This window comes from Chroicocephalus ridibundus, chromosome 3, assembly GCF_963924245.1.
Source record: "Chroicocephalus ridibundus chromosome 3, bChrRid1.1, whole genome shotgun sequence".
NCBI lineage: Eukaryota > Metazoa > Chordata > Aves > Charadriiformes > Laridae > Chroicocephalus > Chroicocephalus ridibundus.
Genome location: NC_086286.1, coordinates 72,115,791 through 72,140,248, shown reverse-complemented (window position 1 = coordinate 72,140,248; position 24,458 = coordinate 72,115,791). Strand labels below are relative to the sequence as shown.

Genomic DNA, 24,458 nt, shown 5'->3' with positions numbered 1-24,458 from the left:
AATTTTAACGTAAATTCTGGTAAAAATATAGTATAAATAAATAAATACCTTTGGGAGGAGGTTTCTTTTCAGCTTTTTCATGTCTTTCAGGTTTGTCTTTTTGAATTACTGGAAATGAGTACAATTGTATATTAGGGAAAAAACGCAACAAAGAATGAGAAAATATTGCTAAAACACAACAGTGTCCCTGGAAGTTCCACATTTTTTCATGTTTCCTGTTATTTGGTTTGCAAAAATCTTACTTCTTTTTCTCAGGTTCACACACACTGGGGTAAAAAGCTTAAAAATATCTGTTGAGACTCACTTGACCAGGAGACAAGGCAATCAGACAGATCTGAAGCTTTGTAGGGAGGGCTTATACGGCATATTCCAGATGCCCCAAACCTGCTCTGCTCAAGCTCCAAGCAGACACAGGCTTGATCCAAGCAGACACAGCCAACGGGAAGCTGTGCAGCTACACTTATCTTAGAGAAAGTGGGTTTTCTTAGCTTGGGCTCGCTGTCATACAAACACAGCCACAAGCCTGGTGCTCACTCCAGAGCCTAGCTCAAGTGAGTTCATGTCTGCTCAGGATACACTGTGTAAACACACGCAGTGCAGTGTCCCAGAAAGGCTGTCGAAATGTTACGCAGAGACGTCTATCTTGGTTGACATCCAGACATATTGCCAGAACAAAACTGCCTTGAGAGTTAATTACACTTCTTTCAAGTGATAACTGCATAATAGCAACATCCTCTCTGACTGAATTCCAGCCTGGAATTGCTGCCTATATGAGCCATGATTGATATTTAGGCTTGTTTTACTTTTAAGATAGCTGTTTCTTAGACGGTATGTTTAAATAGCGTTCATATCACCGAAGCTTTCTGAACCCTTTAACAGAGGCTGAAGAAGTACCCTAAGCCTTTTTATCGGACGTAGAGAAAACCTCCTGACCATGGGGGAAGCAGCCACCTGATTTTCATTACGCCTGTTCCCTGAAGTTGGCCTGGAGCTGAGCATCCTCATGTCCTAGGGCCTGCAAGTGGCTGAAATGGCCCCTCAGCGCTGCTGGCAGCGGATCCAGTTTAGAGCAGCCCCCAGACAAAAGGGAGGTGAGCCTGGCAACGGATAGCTCAGCACACAGACGGCACGGAATGTGCCTTAGGAAGCGCTGAAGGCGACGAGTGCCCCAATGCACTGAATCCACCCACAGGGACTCGCACGACATGGAAACTATTCAAGAGAGGGTAACACGTCGCTTCGCAGCAGCAAATCTCCCCAGATGCAAAGTGGCCAAATTCTTCATAAAATTTTCCAGGCAGTGACTAGAGTCATGGCTGCTATTAAACACAATAAAGCTCTAAGCGATTATTTGGTTAGCTAGCAGAAGATAAATGGGTAAACAGGCTGGCTGCTCGTTAGGAATATCTCAGCGATTCTTGGAAGTTATTTGCTTTTCAAATCTACAAAGACACTGTGGGCATTTATTTTATATGGATTACTTCAGTGTGATTTCACTTTATTAAAAAAATCCTACACTTTCAAGTAGAAAAAATGAAAAAATATCCCTTTTCAAGAGAGACTGGACAATGGCTGCCTTTCAAAGTCTTTCAAGGCTTTAAGTCTTCATTCTACTTTTTCTCTTTCTTCACTCCCTACTTTCTGTTTTACATTTCTATTTAGAGTAAGGTCGAGTCCAATAAAGACTGATTTCTACGTTTGAATCTGTATTGTCTGCACGATTCAAATTAAACCTAATTAATTAATGTGTCCCACCATCATCAGGTTAATCTGAATGCCATAATAGACTGATGTCAAGATACATTGCTTAGGGGATTTTTGTCAAGAGTTAACTGAGTAAACGTAAGAAGGGACAAAGACTGAAACCTAACTTCATTATAGAAATATCTAACTTCACAGACAAAACATTCAAATGTCTTCAAATGCCAAGCAATAATAAATATTCGACTTTAAAAAATAGCGTAACGAGGCAAGCTGATTGGATTTTTAAATCCCCCTGTCCGAGTCATGGTTAAAGATGGAATTATCAGTCAAAAGAATACTGAAAATCATCTCTTATACATGAACCTGCTTCAGAATATATATGATAATTAGTAGATAAGTTAATCTTAACCTAAGCCACTTCTGCCATGGAGGACAGTACAAATCATGTATTGAAATGAAAATGTTATAGCAAAAAAATAATGGCAAGAAAATGAAAATCTATTTTTGCTTATCATGAAGATCCAGACTGAGAGTTAGTAAACACTCTTGCATTAGGTCTGCGCCAGATTGAAAATGGATACACAAGAGAAAGCCTTCTTTACAGGCAAATTACTGAATCCCATTGTGAAGGAAAAGACATCAAGGAATGGAAATGTAACAATCATAGGCTTATTTCTTTAGCTGCACAAGAATGATTTATAATTAGGTCTGTGCATCAAAACAAGAGAACTATGCAAGAAATATACGCTGAGCAAAGTTTCCCTCAGGGGCTGATCAAGACCTGCTCAAGCAAAAGTGAGAGCACCCAAAAAATATACAGCATGGACTATAAGAGCTTTATACTTTAAATACTCATCTCCACACTCTTCCAAACTATATAAGCACTAAAAACCTAAAACTGTACAATATCTAATACTAATTACCTTTAGGAGGTGCTTTCTTTTCATGTTTTTCTGGCTTTTCAGGTTTCTCTTTGTGAGTAGCTAGAAATAAATAACAACAACATTAATGGCTATTAAAAAAGAGAAATGTTGCATTTTAAGTGAGAAAAAGGAGAAAAAACATCAAGAAACACAACCAGGCACCGTGGCTATCCATAGAAAGAAAGATTGATTCAGCTGCTGCTGTCTCCTGTTGATGCCAAAACACGTGATTTGAACTTTCAAAAACTCATCTACCACCCTGAGGTCTCTGCCATCAGCTGGGGGAGGAATGGCCTTTCTGGCACAACTGTAATCCCATGAAAGAAGTCAAGAAGAGTCATGCTTATTTGAGTTGTTTACTCATTCATTTTGTTTTGTTTATTAGTTTTGAATATCTTTAATGGTGTTCATTGGTTTGTTTTGGTTTATTGTTATTTTTGAGCTTTCTTGTTTATTACTTTGGTTCATTTCTGAAGGATTTTCTGAACTCCACATAACAACTAACGGTTTTTCCAGCTATGAATGATTAAACACTATAATTAATTACAAATCTAATTGCAATGGCATTATAACTAATGCTCTTTGGGGCTTTTTGTTTGCTTTTAATTTCCGCTTTAGAAATTGAAATAAAGTACACTGTAGTGACTAGATTTCTGGCTCAGGTTTCAGAATACACCTGGATTGTACAATAGTCACTGAGTGGTGGGTAGCCTGGAATATTCTCCTATGTGGGCTCTGATTTGCTAAATTTTTGCGATGCATGTTTACACAGTAAGTTGTCCACGGGTGCGCAGAACTGATATTTGTATGTGTCGGTATCCCCTGAGGTAGCCTACAGGGACCAGGCGTGTGAAAACACTTGGCTGCCTATTTGACTCCGGCATTTGAGTTTATACTAAGAACACAAAAATGTATGCATGAGCATTGCTATGTATTCTCCAGCCTTGTGCCGGTGTTTCAAAAGAAAGTTCGAATTGTGGAAGACAAAGCAGTGCTGGATACCTATTTATTGCAAGTAGCTACGTAACGAATTAGTCCTGTCCTATTCAATGCCTATGCAATATGCAAAAACCCTGCTCAGTATTGTATTTAAAATGATTTTTTTTCACATGGCCTGCCCCTTTACCTTTGTTTACAGGTTGTCAGGTGTTTTTCCTGGATGACCATATTCTCTAAGCAACCGTATTTACTGTGACTGCTGGAAAGTCTCAGAGATTACTGGGAGATTATACTAATCCAGAGTATAAAATACATTAACTCCCTTCCTCAGGAAAAAACATGAAAAACATGCAGAAGGAATACAAAATGCTACTCTGTATGTCTGCAAACATTTATATGATCTCATTAATTTCATTTGTCAAGTTCTATAACACTTTTTTCCAATCAAGGGGATAGATAAATAGAAATTGAGTAGACAATTAGGATCTCAATGGGGGTACCACAAAATGTAAAATAAGTTCTGACATTAAATTATTACCTGTGTGCCTTTCCTTTTTTTCAGGTTTTTCTTGTCTTTCCAGTTTGTCTTTATGTGTCACTAGGAAAGAAGAAATGTGCTCATATTTATTAAAAAAAAAAAAAAAACAAACATGGAAAAACTTAAGAATCAAAAATAATTCTACCAAGATAAGCCTTAGGAGACAAAATGACAAACTCTGTTACTCCTGAGATACCCGTTGTGTATCTGCACAGCACATACCACGTAGCATGGGTGTGAGCAGACAGCTCTAGCTAAGGTACTGCTTACCACCCAAGCCATGGCAGCGAGCCTCAGCTGTTTGCTACAATAACATCATTGCTTCCAATTGTCTGTCCATTCCTGAAGAGAGATTTTTCAGAAACCGTCAAGGACTAAGCAGAGCTCACAGTAACTGCTGCTGCCTGCACTAAAAAGAGGACATTACCTGGGCCACCCCATACTCTGTCAGGCAGAGGCTGGTAAAAACCCTGGAATCAATCCTGGAGCATAAGAGCATCACATGCACAAATGACACGTCTGTCACTTGCCAGCTGGCTTGAAATGGATAACCAGTAATGGATACGGATAGCTAGTAATGGACATGGATAGCTAGTAATGGACACTAACTGAGATCAGTCCCTGGCAAGGATGATCTCAGAGACATAATTAGATGCCCAGTATGTGCAAAGTAAAAGCTAACATTATGACAGTGGAAACTGTATTATGCTATCCACCCTGCCACATAACATTTTCCACTCACTTTTCTTAGGTTTTTACACAATAATTTTCCAGGCAAGGGGAAATAAGCATTTGGATTTTAGAGCACTTCAGAAAAATCATCTGTGAAAAAGCAAGCTAGCTTTAACTCTAAATCCTGCAGGGATTTCATCCCCATTCAGCAAAACTCCCTTTGTCAAATATGAAAAAATAAGGAAGTTCTTTTACAGTACCTTGAATACCATATCTAACTGGAAGCAAAAGAATTTAGGTGAGGAATTTTCAGGCTTTCACTTTTTTTTAGCAACATAGTGAAAAAATACATGAGCGAGTTCCTGACATAGCTGACTCAGTCACTTCTAAGTGACTGAGACATTTCTAATTATTCTCTGTGTCATTAGATAACTCTCCTAAACTTCATCACAGAAGTTGATTAGAAATTAGAATAGGATGTTATTTACTCTCTCTGTTATCTAAATCTTGAAAATGAAATGTATTTACAAGAGAAAATAAGCAGTTAAAATACAGGGATACAGTGAAACTTTCAAAAGGTGAATACAGAGGATCTCTACATGCAGTAGTGTTTTAGTAGCATTTGTAGCAATAGTTCACTAAACAAAACTAAGTAATACATTCACCTTAAGATAAAATACAGATAGGTAGACAGAATATTAGTAGGAGTTATGACAAGTTAAGTAAGTATAATAATTCCTATTTTTCTTCATTGGTTATCTGAGATTGGCTGGGATAATTTTTTCCTGTTCTAAGAAACTTTTAAAAACGTTAAATATATTCTCCGCCTAAATCAAATTGAAGAGTTTCCCAGGTTTTCCACAAAATAACAGAAGTCTTAATGATCCATTCATGTTTTAATATGGGACATCATAGTCTCTGCTTTGTCACAGTTCCAAATCTCAGAAAAAAATTCTATTCTTACCACTGTTCCATTTTCTAGTCCTAAATATTCAAACAGAAACCTGAACTTATGTGCCTGCCGTTAACCTCTAGAGTCAGTTTTGCTAACTCAATGTATTTTGAATAATTTATATAAAATGGAAAAGCTCCGATCACAGACCATTAGAAAGGCCTAGTCAAGCACAGATTTCAAGAAGGTGCATATTCAGTTGGGTTGTGAGACTCACGTTCTTGGTCTGAAATAAATCAGCTGTGGCTGGATATTGGGTCTTCGCCTTGTTTGGGTGATTATTATGACCATTGCCTTACTTGCGCTTTCAGAATGGGTTTCTTCCTCCAGTCTGAGACTTCATTAATCACATTTTTATGTAAAGGGCATGTTCTCAGAAGGCTTTAAGTGTTTTGACAAGTAGGTGTGTTCAAACAAAATTCCATTTTGCCAAAAAATTCATCACAAGAGGCAAACTAGATGGTGGCTTTTGGAGCCCAGAGCTAACTCATGAATCGTGGGTGGAGAGGAAGCATTATCCTCATTCTGACTCCTACAACAGGCGGATCTGTAATTTGTTGTTGGCATACACCAACAGCAAATTAGTAAATCCTCTCTAACACCCTCTCTCCAGCGCCTCTGAAATGATTCTGGGGAAATTTTTTTTCTAAGGCAGGTCTCTGAAGCAGAATGCCTCCAGGGACCGTGCCCTCTATGTTATAATTTACTCATTATGTTTTGCTCAGACGTATTCCCAAAGACAAATATTATGCTTGGATTTATTAAAGAAGAATAAAAAAGGCACCAATTTATGCTCTGGGCATCTTTTACAGAAGTTAATAATACAATAAAAGCTTATTCATTAATCTCGGAATATTATTTTAGCCTTTCTGCAGAGTGATGAATTCGAAGTGCTTTTAAAATCCTCATTCTCCTTCCAGCTGGCTTTCATAACACCTCTTGCTTCCTTAAACATAATTGGGATTTACAAGAAGGATTTGCGAGTCAATAGATTATACTGTTTTGAACCACTGGTAAAATGACAAAGAACATCAAATGCTGAATACGTACCCTTTAGGGGTTCCTTCCTCTCAATTTTTTCTTGTTTTTCAGGTTTGTCTCTGTGAATTACTAGAAATAATAAAAACAAAACAAAACAAAACAAACAAAACAAAAACCCAAACAAACAAACGAACAAAAAACCAAAAACCACAGTAAGTCTGTAATCTGGAGGTATTGCGTACGCTTATTATTATTTCACCAAAATGATCAAGGAAAAATATTTGCAAAATGAAATAATGGATTTTATCTCTGAGTCATAGGTACTAGATGATGTATAGTCCTTTTTGCCAAATAAGTGATTAGTCAGCAACCTTAATCTAATCTGTGGGATCTCTTTTGGTTCCATTACACAAGCACCCTGACTCTAAGATTTCTGACAGAGGAAATTATTTTCGGTCTTTGACAGCATTGCTTTCTATTCTTAACAAAAAACAGCTAGCATATTGCTTTCCATGCTCTTTTTTTCTTTATTTTTAGCTGTTACTTCAGCCACAGGATGGATTAACAAGAAAACACCTCTTTTAATCAGAGCGCAACTTCAGGAGGAGCAGCTGTTCAAAACACAACCAAGTACACGTCACGCTAGAAGCAGGCAAACACGAATCCTTACAGACTCTCTTGCCCACCCAAATTTCAGACCCTGTTTTCGGACACGGTTGTATTCCACAAGGTTCAGATAGGCAAAAACATTCCTTGTCAACCTCTACCACTAAAAGACTAGCGTTCTGCAATTTCAGGGAAAAAATATTTTCTTTGCAGTACTCAAGTTTCTGTCAACAAGTAAATGACAGAAAAAACAACTCAGACTAGAAGACAACTGGGAGTTTTATGCACAAGCCCAGTAACGTTTTTGCATACGTTCATTTCACCAGCTTTGCAGCAAATGTCATTTCACAGAGGTGCAAGCATTTTTTTTTGGTTGGTTAAATATTTCCTCATTAAAAAATAGGCCCATGTCTTTAAGAAAAATCAGTCCAAACATTCATTAATTTCATTATGTTTTGCATGTGCTTGCATTATCCAAATACGTTTCCAGTCATAACAGGTAAATTATTGTTGATAACAATTAGCAGTACAGTGGAAAGAGACTGAAGGGAGATTTTTCAAAGCCTTTAAGGAATGGGGACAACCAATTTAGACTGAAAAAACAGGCTGTGTAGAACGCAGCAGCACCAGCAATGTATTATTGAATGAATTACAGACTGTAACTCATTCAATTGCTTTAGGACATCTAGTAGCACGCCAAGGGGAAGCAGTCTCCTCTCGCCCTATACTGTGCAGAATTTAGATGATTGAATATTTTTGCAGAAACTGTAGCATGCTTTTACATCTTATATTTGTATTAGCAGGTGCTAGCTCTGTGCAAAACACTTTGAGCCAGCTTGTTGTCAGTTTTGGATGGGGCAATAGCACAGTTTTGCAAACAATAGCTCTGTGATGGTCAATGGCAGTGAAACACGAGCTCCTGCACATTGGACAAAAGCCCTTGTAGTCTCTATGCCAAAATATACAGCTGAACTATGTGGAACAGACTGGCAAACAGAAATCTTGGTTTTAGCCACAGAATATCTTACTTGTGTTAGTTTATTCTATTCTGCATCCAGCTCTGGAGCCCTCAGCCCAGGCAAGACATGGACCTGTTGGAGCGGGTCCAGAGAAGGGCGACAAAAATGATCAGAGGGCTGGAGCACCTCTCCTATGAGGACAGGCTGAGAGAGTTGGGGTTGTATGGAGAAGAGAAGCCTGGAGAAGAGAAGGCTTTGGGGAGACCTTATTGTGGCCTTATTGTGTATTTCAGTACTTAGAGGGGGCCTACAGGAAAGATGGGGACCGACTTCTTAGTGGTGCCTGTTGCAACAGGACAAGGGGTAATGGCTTTAAATTCAAAGAGGGAAGATTTAGACTAGATATAAGGAAGACTTTTTTTTACAATGAAGGTGGTGTAACACTGGAACAGGTTGCCCAGAAAGGTGGTAGATGCCCCATCCCTGGAAACTTTCAAGGTCATGTTGGACAGGCCTCTGAGCTACCTCATCTAGTTGAAGATGTCCCTGCTCGTTGCAGGGGGGTTGGAGTAGATGACCTTTAAAGGTCTCTTCCAACCCAAACGATTCTATGATTTTCCATAGCATTTCCCTACTTCATGCATTGGTAAAAAAAAAAAAAACAAAAACAAAACGAGCCTTGAACAACACTAACTGAACTGTCAGCAGACCTTAAAGCAGACACAAAAATCTAATTTAAGGTTCCTTCACATCATCAGAATGGTATAAAGGGCTAAAATGCAAAGAAACAATAACATTTGTGTGGACTCCAAGCTAAAAACATGGAGAAGGTATCAGTTCGCCCCTTCTTGAGAAAGAAAAGTAACTTCGTGTATCTGGGCAGGGAGCCTGGAATGTGGATAAGCAGAGACAAGGCTGGCATAAGCATAAGCTATTTTTCTCTTCTCAATGATAGGCTGAAGACGATCTCTGGCTAGTCCAAAAGCCCTGTCCTGTGTGTTGATATCCCCATACCCTCAGAGCTTGCTAATCTCAGGCTGTAATATTTACCATTACCTCTTATGGACACTGTCAGAGCTAAAGGCTTTTGGGTAGAAACTTATCCGGGGAGGGCAGGTGTTGCCAAAAATTAAAGGGTTCATGTTTCAGGGCTGTGATGACTGGCCATTTTTGACTCTTCAGTAACAGTGCAGCAGGGACACCCAAGTCCGCGGAAGGGACCAAAGGCCACATTTCCTCTGACAAACTTAAATATGGTTTTTCTTTTGCGTATTAACTAACTGTTTTTTCCCTCTGAAATGCTTTCATGTTCAGCTTCATATGTAGTCCTAAAAGCCCTGTCACAGAAAATACTTCACTGTCCTCAGATCTTTTCCAGATTTAGTCACTTGGATATCAATTTCTTTGTAAAGAACTTAATATATGCCCTTTTTAAAGCCCACAGCGCTTAGGTGCAAGCATGAGGTTTTAGAAATAAACTAGGCTGGCCATATTGCCATGTTTCTGTGAAAAAAAATAGAGTTAATAAGATTTTCTTTTTTGCATATAAAAAATAAAGAGAAAGCGCATAAAAATGTTTGTAAGGCTGCAAAGTCAAGCACTCTTCAGCTGAAAAATGCTGGAACTAAAGCTGCTTATTCAACCATTTTATTTTCTTTATGACACACTTTGTAATTAAAAGATCACCTCTTTTTTTTTTTTTTTTTTTTTTTTTTTAAATAGGATGCTGGATTCATCCAGAAAAAATAAGAAGAATAACTAAAAATAGTTTTATGACACCTGTCTAAGCTAAATTTTTCCCACAACTTATAGAAATTTTCTTGGACTTCCTTGCAAATACCAAAAAAGCATAAACTCAGAATGAACTGTTATTAGCATTGGAAAAAACACAACACCCCAACCTAATTTTCACTAACCTAGATTTTGAAAATTGCTGAAACATTTTTATATGACTTTGAATGAAAATTCAGCCTGAGGCAAAAAGATGAGCATGAAAAATTTCATCCTCAATGACAGGAGTGTGGTAAATTTATAAATAATCTGAAATAGGAGCTTATAATGGAAAATTTTAAGGTAATTTAACGATGTATTCCAAAATTAATCGTATATTTCTACCTTCTTCACATAAAATTAAAAAGAAGAAGTATAACATATACATGAAAGATTTTTACAAATTTCAGTCATCTAATACTATATTTGATTTTCATCAAATGGAAAACATAGTGAAGGGGAATTTAATTTAGTTTTTCTTCATTAAAGCATTTGAGAGAGAGACATTCCCCATCCCAAAAAATCAAGTGCAAATAGAAGAGATGTAATAAGGAGGCACTGATTCCATACCTAAGGGAAGTAAAAATAGTTTCCGTCTGAGTACGTCTTAAGTCTGCTGCTTAGTATAAAGCTAGGTGATGAGTGCAATAAGCATGAAGCAGAGATTGCTTGCTCCAGCTAACTGACTAAGTGCTTGTCTACAGAGCAACACTCAGGAAAGTTAAGATAAATGAACTAATACAATGAAGTTAGAGTGCATTAGTCAGAGAGCATTAAATCTCTGTGTAGATGCTTTTATTCAGAAGTAAAGTAACCTTAGATGGCTATACGTAATTCTTCTTGAAGGAACGCTGAAAAAAATATTTTTTTAAAAAAAAAAGGAAAGGGCTTGATCTGGGGTGGAGTACAGGCTTCCAGGTCCAGGACAATAAGCTGAGGAAATTTCAGCAATTAATGAACTGTGGAGGCACCTGAACTCATTGCAAACCACCTCAGTTACCTGTGGAGGGGGACTGGGCTTGCCTCTGAGCTTGCCCAGATTTTCGCCGGCCGCCAACAGACATGACACATTGCTCACAGCAGCGCCTAACCCTGTGCTGGATTTAGCCTTCAACTCCAAATGTAAATGCCTACATTAGAGCGAAACAATGTCTCAGGAGATACATGTTTGTACAATTTAAAATTAGATTTAATTGCAGCAGTCAGACAGTGTTACATCCATCTGAATTGAGATTTAGGTTTGACAGCTACTGGTGGTAGCCAAACTGCCCACAGCATTGGCTTCACCCTTGGCTGCTGTAAGCCCGCACAGCTAAATAAATACTTGACGGCTGTACCTGAGCCGCTACAGCTACATCGCTATCTGTACCACGTTACTTAGTTTAAAGTTAACTCAGGTATATCTGTAGCCGTACCTCTAGAAATCGGGGTGGACAGCCCCTGTGTCAAATGTTAATATGCCATTTAACTTGCTAATTTTGCCAACTTATTTGGGTTCCTAGTATATTGTGGATTTGTATGGTTCAGCTCTATTTATCTATTCAGCTGTGTCAAATACCTTATCCTTCAGCTACAGCAAATTAAATTATGGGAATACATTATATTTGTCTTTATAATCTCATAATTGCTAAATATATAATCTCACAATGCTAAAACACAAACAGATTTATTCTGTGATGTTTAATATTTGCATTATCAGTTGGGCACTATTAGCATGTTGGTAGAGGTAGGAGGGACTGATACGTGCCAGGCATAATAAATGAAATAGTTTTGAAGGTCTTGGAATCAATTTGTCAAATCAGGCTGAATTCAGAAGTACTTTCTGAAAAAAATCAGAGAGGTTAGTGCTAATTCAGAGGCACGTGAATATCTGTCCTGATATCACTGTGATTTAATCTATGGCTGTCTGAGGTGGCATTTCCTCATCATATTGTCTTCTTCCATCCCTCACTCCAACAATAATGTATCAGTGAAGTATTTGGGAAAAGCCACACAGTAGATCAACCTTTTCCCATTCCTTCTCAATGCCTGCTGTAATAACAGATATTTTCCAGAAATGCAGGTCAATTCATTTAACTGCTAACATAATTTTTTCATAAAAATCAGAAATTATCAGATTGTTGGATTGATCAGAGAGTTGGATCAGATTGGACCTTCTATTACACAGAAAGTGTATACTTCTATCTACTTTTATCTCAATATATTTTATTGTTGTTCTTCCTTGTTGCCAAAGGATTGCGTAGTTACCTCTTCTTCATTGATATCAATAGTGATAGTTATAACACCTACTTCTTAAACAGTCTTCATCAGCGGCTCAGAGCCTTGCAAATTCTGTGTATGTCACAAAATGCCAGACTCACAGGAGTGAGGACAGGACAGACTGTCCCATCCCTCAGTCTCTCCCCTCCGGGCAACTCTCCAGCCATGACTGACCCTTGCAGTGGCCCCACACTGAACTCGCCCCAGTTTATTGATGTCTCTCCTGCATTGGGAGGCCCAGAACTGGACGCAGTATCTAGGTATGGTCTCATGAGAGCTGAGTACAGGAGGATAATTAATCCTTTGCCTCCACTGACTCGTCGAGATCCTGCTTATACAGCCCAGGTGCTGCTGGCCCTTGTGAAAGTACTAATACATCAAATAAATTGTAAAGACCCTATTTTGTAGTGACTTTGTTCTTATGTGTACACGTAATCACGAAATAATTTAATTTCAGTGCTCTTAAGCATGAGTAAATGCTCTGTTGAATCATTTCTCAGAGTATTTCTTCTTTTTGGGATTAAATTGACTAAGTACAATAATTGAAATGGACTTAATTGCTAGTAGTTTATCAAAATATTTAATTAAAAGCAAATTTTAGGGCACAAGTTTGCCTGGCTCTTAATACTGTAAGAATCTTTTATAATTTCAGCCACTTCCATCTGGGATTTGCATTCATTGTCTCTATTCCTCATATTTCAGTACAATCTTTTAAAAATGAAGCTTACGGATGGAACTCCCTTGTAAATCCTGGGTCTTGGATTCAGGGAGTTAGACTATTCAAAAATATACTTAAAATTATTTTTAAAACTCTAGTGTCCCCGTATTTTTGGGTGGACGACTGAAATCTGTTTGGGGTATTTGCTTCTATTAAAAACATTCATTTTACCTCTAGATTTTTCCTATTAAAAAACAATCATAAAATCATAGAATCTTCATGGTTGGAAAGGACCTTTGAGATCATCGAGTCGAAACAAACAGACACGCAAAAAAACCCCTACAATCTCTGCCACTAGAGCATGCCCTGAAGTGCCAAATCTACATGTTTCTTAAATACTTCTAGGGATGGTGACTCACCACCTCCCTGGACAGGCTGTTCCAGTGCCTGACCACTCTTTCAGTAAAGTAATTCTTCCTAATATTTAATCTAAACCTCCCCTGCCGCAACTTCAGACCATTTCCTCTGGTCCTGTCATACAAATAAAAGATTGTATTTGCACACGCTTCTTGGAGGTACTTTAGAAGGTAACAGTAAAATTCCCTGAAGATTCATGCCTTTATGCGCTAGCTTGAGGCCAGACAGAATGTTTTCTTATAATTGTTTCTCCTATATACAAGATGCATTTTTGGGACTAAATATGAAAATGAAAAACAGAAAAAAAATATTTATCATGTGCTTCAGTAAGTGGTTGTATGACAAAAGGCTGCATTATCAGGCATATGCATAAAGGGACTTAACTAATGACACCTGAATGCTTTTTTTCTGGCGTCTTATAACTTCTTAGTAATCATTTGTGTTTTTAGAACACTGTGCTTGAAAAGACCTTAACTGGGATGCCTTGCTAATGGATCTGAGTTCATTATTGCCAGGCTAACCCACTGATACCCTAAAAAATTCATTTTCATACAACATGATTTATTAAGTAGTTGGGAAGCAGTTCTAGGCACTCCAGATGACCCTGATTAACACAGAACTGGAAAGCAAGCACTAGAGGTATAAAATACTATAAAAACACATAAAGAATATATACAGAAATTAATATAATTGTGTGAGGGAGGGTGTATGTATATACAAACACACCATTTTTAATGCTTCCTCCTGCCTTCTTTCTTCCTCCTGCCACTACTAAGCACAGCACTGGTGCATCAGGGAGATGCTCGTCAAATTTTATGTGGCCTAACCTTTACAGAGAAGGCTTTCTTAGGCAAAAAATCTGCACATATCCCAGGAAACTTCTTTGTTTACATGACCTCTGAAAACTGGTCCAAACCAGTTCCTCTGTGGATTTTTGGAAAGTGCCAGTTAGAGGAGATTACACAGTCTGAAAAAGAGCAGCTTCTCAAAATGGAGGCTTTTCTTATCTTTGATACACACCTGGCTCACTGTTAGCCGTGACTTCCTAACTTGGATGGCACCCACTGGCCTATAAATTCGCTTTCCTCCTTGCCCAACACACTTCATGCCTTTTGCACCAGAGGAAGTTCATCAGCACTCTACTTTCTTGCACCTTTGCTACAAAAAAGATTCCTGGATAAGTTTGGTCAGGGGAAACTTCTTATGAATGTGCATTTACAATATAGCCATGCAAACATAAAATTACACTATTTCTTAAGGTATAAGGTATACAGATTTTTTTGATCATTTACAGTCTGTGCTAACTAATCTTTGAATGCTTATATAATACAATAGTGGTAACATATATAGTTAACAAATACTCTGTATATTACATACATATATATAGGTAAACAGATAAAAAAATACAGTTACCCTTTGGTGCTGCTCTTTTTTCATGTCTCTCCGGCTTCTCTTTATGAATTTCTGAAAACAATGCAATGTAGAATTATCAATATTAAAATAATTTTCACACACGAAAATATCAGATGCATTCACATAATAAAAAATAACTAAGTGCGTCAAATATTTTAGCAGAGACGTGGTTTTATCATTTGCATATTCAGAACAATATACAATAAAGTTCAATTTTACATATATATGCAGACAATATATATGGACAAAAATCATAACATTAAATGACTTTAATATTGATTCTGTTTTTAATTGAGCAATACAGCTAGTTTTAAAGTCAAGCTGGTCTGTAACAGCTATACAGTAAATTGTTGGTCATAATACAAAAACCCCCATGCTTTTACTAAACATTTTTCCTGTATGTATCTGGAGTTGTTTACCAGGATTAGTATTTTATGTTTTCCAAATTACCTTTGGAGGGTAAAAAATGTTCTTTTTACTTCATTTTCTAAATTTTTTTAAAGCTCAAATGCTCAGTTGGTAGCTCCAACACACAATAAAAGTTAGACTCAATGCTGTATACAAATTACAGAGATAAAAGTTGCCAGGTTAGGGATCGTTGTCTCAGAGGATGACTCATTTTAATCATGCTGTATACCAACGCACTGAGAACTGCCTTGTTAGAAGAGGAAAGTGATACAGTATTTTCCTGTCCTTGCTATGCCATCTCTTTCGAACAAAATTCCTCACTTGTGATGTTGATATTAAATTATTGCTATGTACCTCTGCAACCAATTTTTTCCTACTGTCCTTATTGTGCCAAAACCAGGATAATTTAAAGAATGCAAAATGCTGAATTTGAGAAAATGCAAAGGAGAACTAAATCAAGCTTGCATAGCACTGTTTGCATATAGTGGTAGAAATTTAAAGGGCATTTATTATAGATGCACAATAAAGTAATTAAGACTCTACAGAGTGTCTGTTTTACGGGATTGGGCACGTATTTCCTACAGTAGGAAACCGATATTAATTACTGGATCAAATTCAGCTTTGACAAAAGCACATGCAAGTCTCACTAGACTCTATGGGAGGTGCCTCCTTGAATTTTAGGGTTAGATTTGGTTAGATTTGATCTGCAGGGTCTAAATAACAAGAACACTGACCCCAAAATTAATCCAACAGAGAAAAAGTTGTGCATATTACATATCAAGTCTAAGCAGTTTCTTTAATGCCTATTGAAGACAACTGAAATATTCCACTTATACCCTTAGTTATTTGCTCAGATTGTAACAGGATGCACATTGCCGAAGAGATACAGTAGGAAATGGTATTTTCGCTTCCCAAGACTCTGATCTTTGCATAGGTCCTTGAAAATAAATAGAGAAAGTTTTTATTGGGTAGTATTTGCCATCTGAAATAATGATTATGTCTGGTTTGCAAGACATGTAACTATTCTGTGGCATCAGCCTATGTTGTCTTCAGATAGAGAGAACATTATATCCCTGAGATAAAGGGTAATAAAGGCCAAAATACATATTACTGTTAGCCACTTATGTATGGCAGCATAACTAAGCTAATTATAAGATGTCATTAAGCTAAAAGGACTTTCTTTCCAGTTTTAATCTTATTCTTTGCAGCCTGGGTGTGTGGTTCATTTATTGTTCTATAAACCTCAAAGGTAGTGATTAGGAAGAAATCATGCCCTATTGATTTATTGTATTTCAGCTGAGCCTGGATTATTCTTCTTTCTACAACTATGTGAGGATTTCTTTTCTATCAGCTGAGAGAACCTAGTTGATGGATTTTCAAACTTTTCCCACCTGTACTGCTTAAAAAGATGCATAAACTAGTTTAGGTAGCATAAGTGGTAGGAATGGTGCAAGACGAGACGAGCCGGAGGATTGCTCCCTGAGTCTGAGCACACCTGAGCAGCTCTCCACGCTGCTGCTCCAGACTGCCTCCAAACCCTGACTTAGTGCATTTAAAGAAAGCTGAGTCGCTTCCTCTGCGTTCCAGCATACAGCGGACACATACCTCACCCAGCTGAAGAGGTCATCCTGCACACAGATGCAAATAGGGCCCACTAAGCGGTAAATCACATTCTTTGGGCAGTCTCATCTACACAGACATATATTCCTTGCTTGCCTTACGATGCCTCAGCTGCGCTGGGTTCCCACCGTCTATTATGTGTCCCACTACAGAAAATAAGCCTATTTTTCTTGAAAAAATAAGTATAAACCTCAGTTATTTCTAAAAAAAGGCTTTTAAAATTACAGTGGTTTTAGGGAATTTCTTATCGCCAGTTTGACTGCAAAATATATATGGAGCAATGACAGTAGAGCTGCCCGTCTAAACCAGCCTCACACTGCATCAGCGGTGAAGTTTACTTGACACAAATACTTCAGCAAGGTACACAAAAAGATATTTTCTAGACAGCTGCACCAAGAATCTCATCTAACTTGCAGCCACAATTAGGATACCGTCCATCACAGAAAACCCTACATAATTTCCTTGAAGTGAAATACATCTTCATAATACATAAGTGTGTGTATATATGTTTTTATATATTGCAAAGGGTGCCATCATTATGATCTCTTCACAAGCTCCCCATTATAGTTTGAACCATCATAAAAAATTGCAGCCTGGAACACATCAATTCTGATACATTACGATCTAAATTTTCCCAGCACAAATAAATCTAGTCTCAATATACGCTGATCTTGATCAATTTACAAGACAGAAAATAGCGACTCTTTGCTAACACCAAAATATTTAAAATAAGGAAACACATTAGATTATTGGAGATTTTTTTTTTCTGCGCAGAGAGTTTTGATACTCTCTGCTTCATCTTTTATGACAAATAGCTTTAATTTTCTAGTAATCACATCATATCTTATTGCTGAGTTGACAGAGCGGCTATAATATCATAGAAGACTTACATGGCCAGTTTAAAGCATGCAATTTATCTCTATCAATGTGACACATTGTTAATAAATCCTAAATATTATGAATTCATGTTTAGAAAAATGACAGAATCAAGGAGCAGCAAGGATAATCTTTGTCACCACGGCAACCATCCTGATTCTTTACGAGATGACAGTATGGTTTATTAAATTATTGTAAGGGAGTACGTATTTTAAAAGCTGTATTTCATTGTTTGTTTTCTTCAGTTATCAAGCAGACATGAAAAATTATCTTTCCCCGTGCATTTCTTGGGTTTTGAACAGATAAGTACTTGATTTCCTTAAATATGGATATTGCTTGACGCCAGTTTCTCTAGACCTCAGGTCTTGTGCAGATATACAGAACATGCAGGGTGATTATTTTAAACAATTCCAAGAAGGGAAGCTAGTAGTCTCCTACTGACCGTATCAAGAGGCTGAAAGGAGATATGTTCAACTATACTGTTAGCAGGCTGATATATTTATGTACTGTTGACCCAAAGCAGGCCCTCACAGCCAGCAGAGGATCAGTATCGCAGTACTGAAAATCCCTGCTGAACATGAAGTTTGGGCACCGGCTTCCCCCACCTCACCCAGCTAATTTTCATTAACAGCACTTCACCGTGTCTGATGACAGCCCAGCATTGAGGGCACACTACAAAGTCCCAGCTCAGGGAAGATCCGGGTGGGAGAAGGAGAAAAACATTGCAGTCCCCTGATTGCGTGGTGCAGCTCTGTGCGGGGTTACAGCAGCGAGAGCCGAGAGGCGCAGCCCCTCATGGTAGGGCATGGGGACATTCTCCTGGGTCCTCAAACAGAATTCCATTCTTCGTCTGCTCTCGTGTTTCCGATTTTGATTTTTTGTTATCTCCTTTTTTAACATAGTAAAATATATAGCATTATTCTTGGCTATTTTAACTGTATTATATCACGGTAACACCTATGGGCCTCAGTCCACATGAATTGCTTCAGGTTCCACATGGAGTTATAACACCATATGATATCCCATCTCTGTAACAGAGAAGTTCGAACTTTAAGAGGGCAACATTTCTTCTCTTAGCAGGAAAGCACAGGCCTGCATCTTGCTTCATTAGAGGATGAAGCGGTGAGCAGCAATATGGCATTGCTAAAACAGCTCCTAGACCTCACCTTCTGCTGAGTTTCCATCTTACGGATGAAATATAGCTTAAAAAAACCCAATAAACCAAATACAAAATGTCAATGTTATGAGAGGCAAAGTGAGAAAAAAAGGGATTACTGTCCCCATCTGAAAGACAAGAATGTGTTACTCAAGGTAACCCAGAAAGTCAGGAAAAGAACTGGGAACTTAACTCTGATCCCTGAAGTTCAATATTATCGCCTCATGCTTAAAGCCAGTGAGTAGTGAGGATGCAACATAGGTTTAATGTATCTACTCTTTTAAAGGTATAATTAAACTGATGGAATTTCACTTGAAATGGTAGAATGGTTCTTTCTAAGCAAATTTTACCAGTCAGTTGTCTTTTTCGTAATCTTACAGGTAACAGCGATATACACCTCCAGTGCTATGACATTCTTTCTTTTATAAATATCCAAGAGTGAAGAGGAAAATGAGTCCTATTCAGAGTACTAGTGAAAAAGAGGTTAATGATTTGCATTTGAGCAGTCAAAACCCTTACAGCTATTGCCAGCAATTTAATGGAGCTATATCCTTGCTAGTTTATCAAGACTAATTAGTAGCAGGCAGCTGATTATCCTGAAGAGTTGGTGGAAATAGATACTGAGGGCAAGGCAAGAGTGAGTGGTGTTAAGAGCTTTAGAAGATGAGAGGGATGTCATTTCTAATGTGTTTCTAGATGCTGTCTGTATGAAGAATTGTAGTCAACTCTCTTGCTGCTGGTATCCTCAGGAGAAATTTGCAATTGTGCAAGTGATGTCTATTTTTTAATCGAGATAGTACCAGCCGGTGAGGTTGACAGTTATCCTTGTGGGGCTAGGAGGAGAATAAAGGAACTTGTGCATTAGAGCAACTTCTAGCTAACTACTAATACATCATGTAGCTGTACTCTAGAGGAAAAAAAAAGAAACAACAAACAAATTTTGCAACACGAAAAAAACACAGTGAAAAAAAAAGAACAGGAAATATTTAATTGGGAAATTAAATTGGTGTATTATCTCTATATCCAGGAACCAAAGACAGTGTAACAGAAGGCTTTAAGTTCAGTGCTGGAAAGTCTGAATGACACATATGACTAATTTAGGTGACTTCCCTTCTAGCGTGCTAGTAGCACAGTCTGATCCCCAGTGTTTTCTTAGATCTTGTCCTGTTCTGAGGATTCATAGCAACTTCAGGTTGGGGTACAGAATACCTTTTCCTGAAGTCATGTGTCTAAGATCTTTCTTGAAAATGTGACAGGGGATGAATTGCCTTTTACGGATGAGAATGCTGAATGGTTTGTGCGCTCACCCAATGTGTGAGATACCAGGCCACAGTGCCTCTTAAGTATGGTTTCAAAATTGTTTATCCATCTCTTTGGAAATCACAACTACAATTTATAGCATTTAGAGCATACAATTTTTCTTTCGTGTTTTGCAGAATTATACAGCATCTCTTTCATTTGCTGTTAAGACTACTTTTGACAGAGGTCACAGAAGACCATTTCTCATTCTTCTTGGTGAAAACTCTGTGCTCTGGTGTATATTTACCCAAAAACCCACGTTGTTCTAAACTGTAAACATTGCCGTGAAGTGACGTTGATTGGTCCTAAACCTATTCAGCAAAGCTCAGCTACTTTACCTTAGTTGCCTTTATTCTCTCCACTTGATACTTTGGCATTACTAGACAGCTGTCAGCGATACAGAGAACATGACCCTCAGATAATTCTGAACAATTTACCTATCTTGAGTAGCACACAGCAGACAAGTAGGCTTTATATATTCTCCCAAGAATTCAGGGCTTTAACATGGCCTTCCAGATATATGTGAAGCCTTATTTATAATGCCAGAACACGACAAAAATAAATAGATTAGATTCCAGTTCAAGAGATATTAAATTGTTTCCACGCTATTGTAGTTTCACTGGTCTATAATAGACATTCATTGTAGGTGACCTGATGATATCTTCATCATCTTGCTGAGGGGTGATTCCAGGATGATGTTTTATCTTACTTTTATTTTTACAAGACTATACAGAAAGGCATTTTCAGAACAGTGTGTAGGAACAGGAAAACAACCCAGCCCGTGTAAAGATTTCATTATAAACCACTCTTTCATAATCTCCAACTTCCTAACCTGAGCTTATTCCACTGCTCCTTTTCTCTTTATGTTCAAGACAATTGAGTATGTATATATTTTTCCATACTGCTGTTTGAAATAACTTTCCTTTTGCTATAGAATAAAATAGCTTTAGCAATTAATGATGAGTAAATCATTTTATTACTAGGTACTTACTAAAACGGTTTTATCAGAAAATCCATGACTGGTGTATTTGACCTTTCCCCTTTGTTTTTATATGTTTGGGCTTTTTTGTAAATCTACCAGGGCTGCTTAAAAACTAAATCCTGCAAAGTCTTTCAATACAAAATTTCTTTCAGCAAAATAGGAAAATATTTGCTTTTCCTGAAAAGCTGAGATGAGAGGGAGTTTGACAAGTGTCCCAAGGTTGAAGAATTAGCTGTAAACATGGGAGCTGTTATATACTCTCTTAAGATTTGTTTCTTTGAGATAAATCCAAAAGTTGTACTACATCTTCCACCAGGAAAAAGGAAATGGTACTGGGTAATTCCAACTTGAAAGCCGCAGTTTACCAAGGCAAATGGAACTTGACACAGTGCACAAACACTTGTTTTCTCTTCTTTCTAAAGCCTAACTGCTTTCATGTTTTGGGTTTACTTTTCCCTCTGTTAAGGTTTCCATTTACAGCAGAAAAATAATATCTTAACAGAAAGTTTTTTAAGGGGAGGAGGGTACTTGCAATTAATTAACTAATTATTTAATTAACTAACTTTCCTGTAAGCAGCAATGGCACCCTTCAGGAAGACTGTATGCGGACTGTTTTGTATGGAGGAATTTTAATGACTGGGCTTTTGAAAGAATGAAAAGTAGAATTTACTAAAAGATCTTCAACCCTAAATATTCTTACATAAAAGTAATTTTTATTCCAAGAATATAAATACGTTAAGACTTTTTTTCATTACCAGATTGCAGTTCTGTAGCTTGGTTGTGAAATGTAAAAGGAATGCTGATTGCACTTCGATTAAAAAACAACAACAAAAAATAACCACCAAAGCTCCCAATCCAAATGAATCAGAGATAGAGCCATGTGATCAAAACCAGATTTTTCTTCTCTTTCTGTGGAAAGTAAAATTGTCTTGACATGTTTCTCTTTACGGATTCCACCCTGCAAAGATGTTATTGGACCAGTTTTAAATTATTTTTTTCATAATAAGTTTTATCAGAGTCTGCATTTAATTGAATGTAATTTTATGCAGAAAAAATGCAGACAAAAATTGTAGACCTCTAAACAGAGCAAAATTATATATATGGTAATACATAAAATCTCTAATCTTTATCAGCATCAAAGAAATCTTTTCCCATATAAAACTATTCAATACGGGTTTTTTTGAGAAAGCAGGAAAAAATGGAATAAGGAAATCACAAAACTAACCACGGCTCCTCTGCTGAGCTTTAAAAACATCAGCTCTGCAGATGCTGCCTCAATGTATTAATCTGCAAATATACATTCCTATAAATTCAGTCACTTCTAGATCCAACTGATTTTTTTTAGGGGCTTGTCATGCGGAAGAGAGACACTGTTTCAGTGGGTCATGAGCATGGGGCTCCACTTGCTATATCCTCTCCTTGGCACAGCAGTAGCTGTGAGGGGTTTTGAGTTCTCTCAGAAACTCTCTCTCAAAGTTTTCTCTGTATCCTTTAAAAGATAGCTGGCAAGTTTGGATTAACGTGTTTCAACTCCAGTTGAAACTCAATCACTATTCTTCAATAGGCAAAAGAACTATAATTGAACATTCCTATTCTCTAGTGGTATATAGTTTTGTTTCATCTAGATAATACGGAAAACGTTTTCTTTACATTATAAAATGCTATTTTATAGTAGATATGCTATTACGGTATTGATCAGAGTAAATAAAACAAGATGAGATTTTTAAAAGAATGTTAATAACAGAAACGGATGCCACAAAAATGCAAAATGCAAAAAATGCGTATCTGGAAAAGCAGTTTAACATCTGAGAATTGAATCAATCAATGATTTTCATCTTTTAACACAGGGTGTACTTTACACAAAGGTACACAAAATGCTTTGTAGTAAAGTGTAGCCTAGGGAGACGGTGAAAGCCTTTCAGAGAGATCTATAATAGCAACTCATACACAAAAAAGTGAACATTACCATATGGCAACACAAAAGAAACTGAATTCAGAAGGCATTACCAGTACAAATAGATATATACTTTAGGGATGAATGGAGCTGCATAATTAATTTCTAAGTCACACACATAACAACCACACCAGCAACCTAGTTTTCAGGTTGGATCTATGGTACTCTGAATTTCTTTTCTCTAGTCCATTTCCCATTTTTCGGTTGGAAACACTTTTCTGAACTTGAATATTACCTCCAGAAAACCCACTTGTTTTCCTGATTCTTCCAGATTTGTTACTGTATAACAAAAAGGACTTCAAAATGATAAAAGATTATGTTCTAATTTCAGCATTCTGCCCAGAAATAGTTAGTTGCCATATCAGCTACCAATGTGAATTTTTCCAGTTATTCTTCTGATATAAACTATAATAATAAAAATATTATTCATATGTAATTTATAGTTATTTTGAACTTTAGAAAACCCTTTTAGTAAAGAATTTTAAGTGTAAGAATCTTAATAGATTCCTATGTTTAAATGCACCTGGTAGCATCTTAAATATCCTAAGGTACTCTGTAGTCATCAGCTACCCTATAAGGGTGTGCTTCTCCCATAGGTCCTGTGTCATTTCTGCCAGTCCCACGCTGCATGTGAGATACCGTGTGGTATCTAAAATGGCTCTAGTCTGCTATGTTTATTCACCTGAATCCTGCCCAGTGTGTTTCTGTTGTGGGACAAGGTTTTTGCTTCACGATACGGAGTTAAAAGTAAAACTTCCGAATGTGTACAGGACTTCTTTAAGATAACCAATGAGTGGGACTAATTGCTTTTTAACTAATCACGTGGGAATTTAGGAAAGAAAAATGTCTTCTTCAAAATCTTTTTATGAAACCTAACTGGTCCAGCAACTTACTGCCATGGTTGTTTTGCTCCCTAACGGTAATATTCATACTGTCTGTAGCTTTGGGTTCATAGAAAGTGGTAGGTGGATTACAGCCACACAAGAACTGTGTCCTTCTTGAATTCAGTGACACCACGGCTCAGGAACTCCCTGACTGAGGCAAATTTCTAGAGCATGGAGAACTATTTTGGGAAATTATCATTGAATTTTTAACAGTTCTTATATCATTCCTGAAGCATTTGCATTGGTCACTCTTGGGCAGCAAAAGGGACTGCTGTCTCATCTACTGGGTAAGTTGGACTTTTGGTCTGATCATATATAACTGGTCTAATGTGGCAGGCATTAGGAATTGCAGGACTAAAACCTGAAATATTTGTCGGTATATTTTCCGCTACCCTGTGTGAATACCAGAATGTCAGAACCACTTTCAAATCCATATCAGCAAATCTGCTACCAGTCTTCTTTAAGCAGGTTGTTCCTGCCTCTCCCCT

The 24,458-nt window shown here is 37.5% G+C and overlaps 1 protein-coding gene across 1 annotated transcript in view; it reads right to left on the bottom strand.

Annotated features, from left to right (window-relative positions):
• TRDN (triadin) overlaps nucleotides 1–24,458 on the bottom strand; it is a 229,340-nt gene that overhangs the window by 153,028 nt on the left and 51,854 nt on the right. The window contains exons 6-10 of the mRNA XM_063329689.1: nucleotides 14,792–14,842; nucleotides 6,779–6,838; nucleotides 4,105–4,164; nucleotides 2,628–2,687; nucleotides 49–108 (exon numbers count right to left, since the gene is read on the bottom strand). Coding sequence (XP_063185759.1) covers nucleotides 49–108; nucleotides 2,628–2,687; nucleotides 4,105–4,164; nucleotides 6,779–6,838; nucleotides 14,792–14,842 — 291 coding nt within the window. The remainder of the gene's footprint in view (nucleotides 1–48; nucleotides 109–2,627; nucleotides 2,688–4,104; nucleotides 4,165–6,778; nucleotides 6,839–14,791; nucleotides 14,843–24,458) is intronic.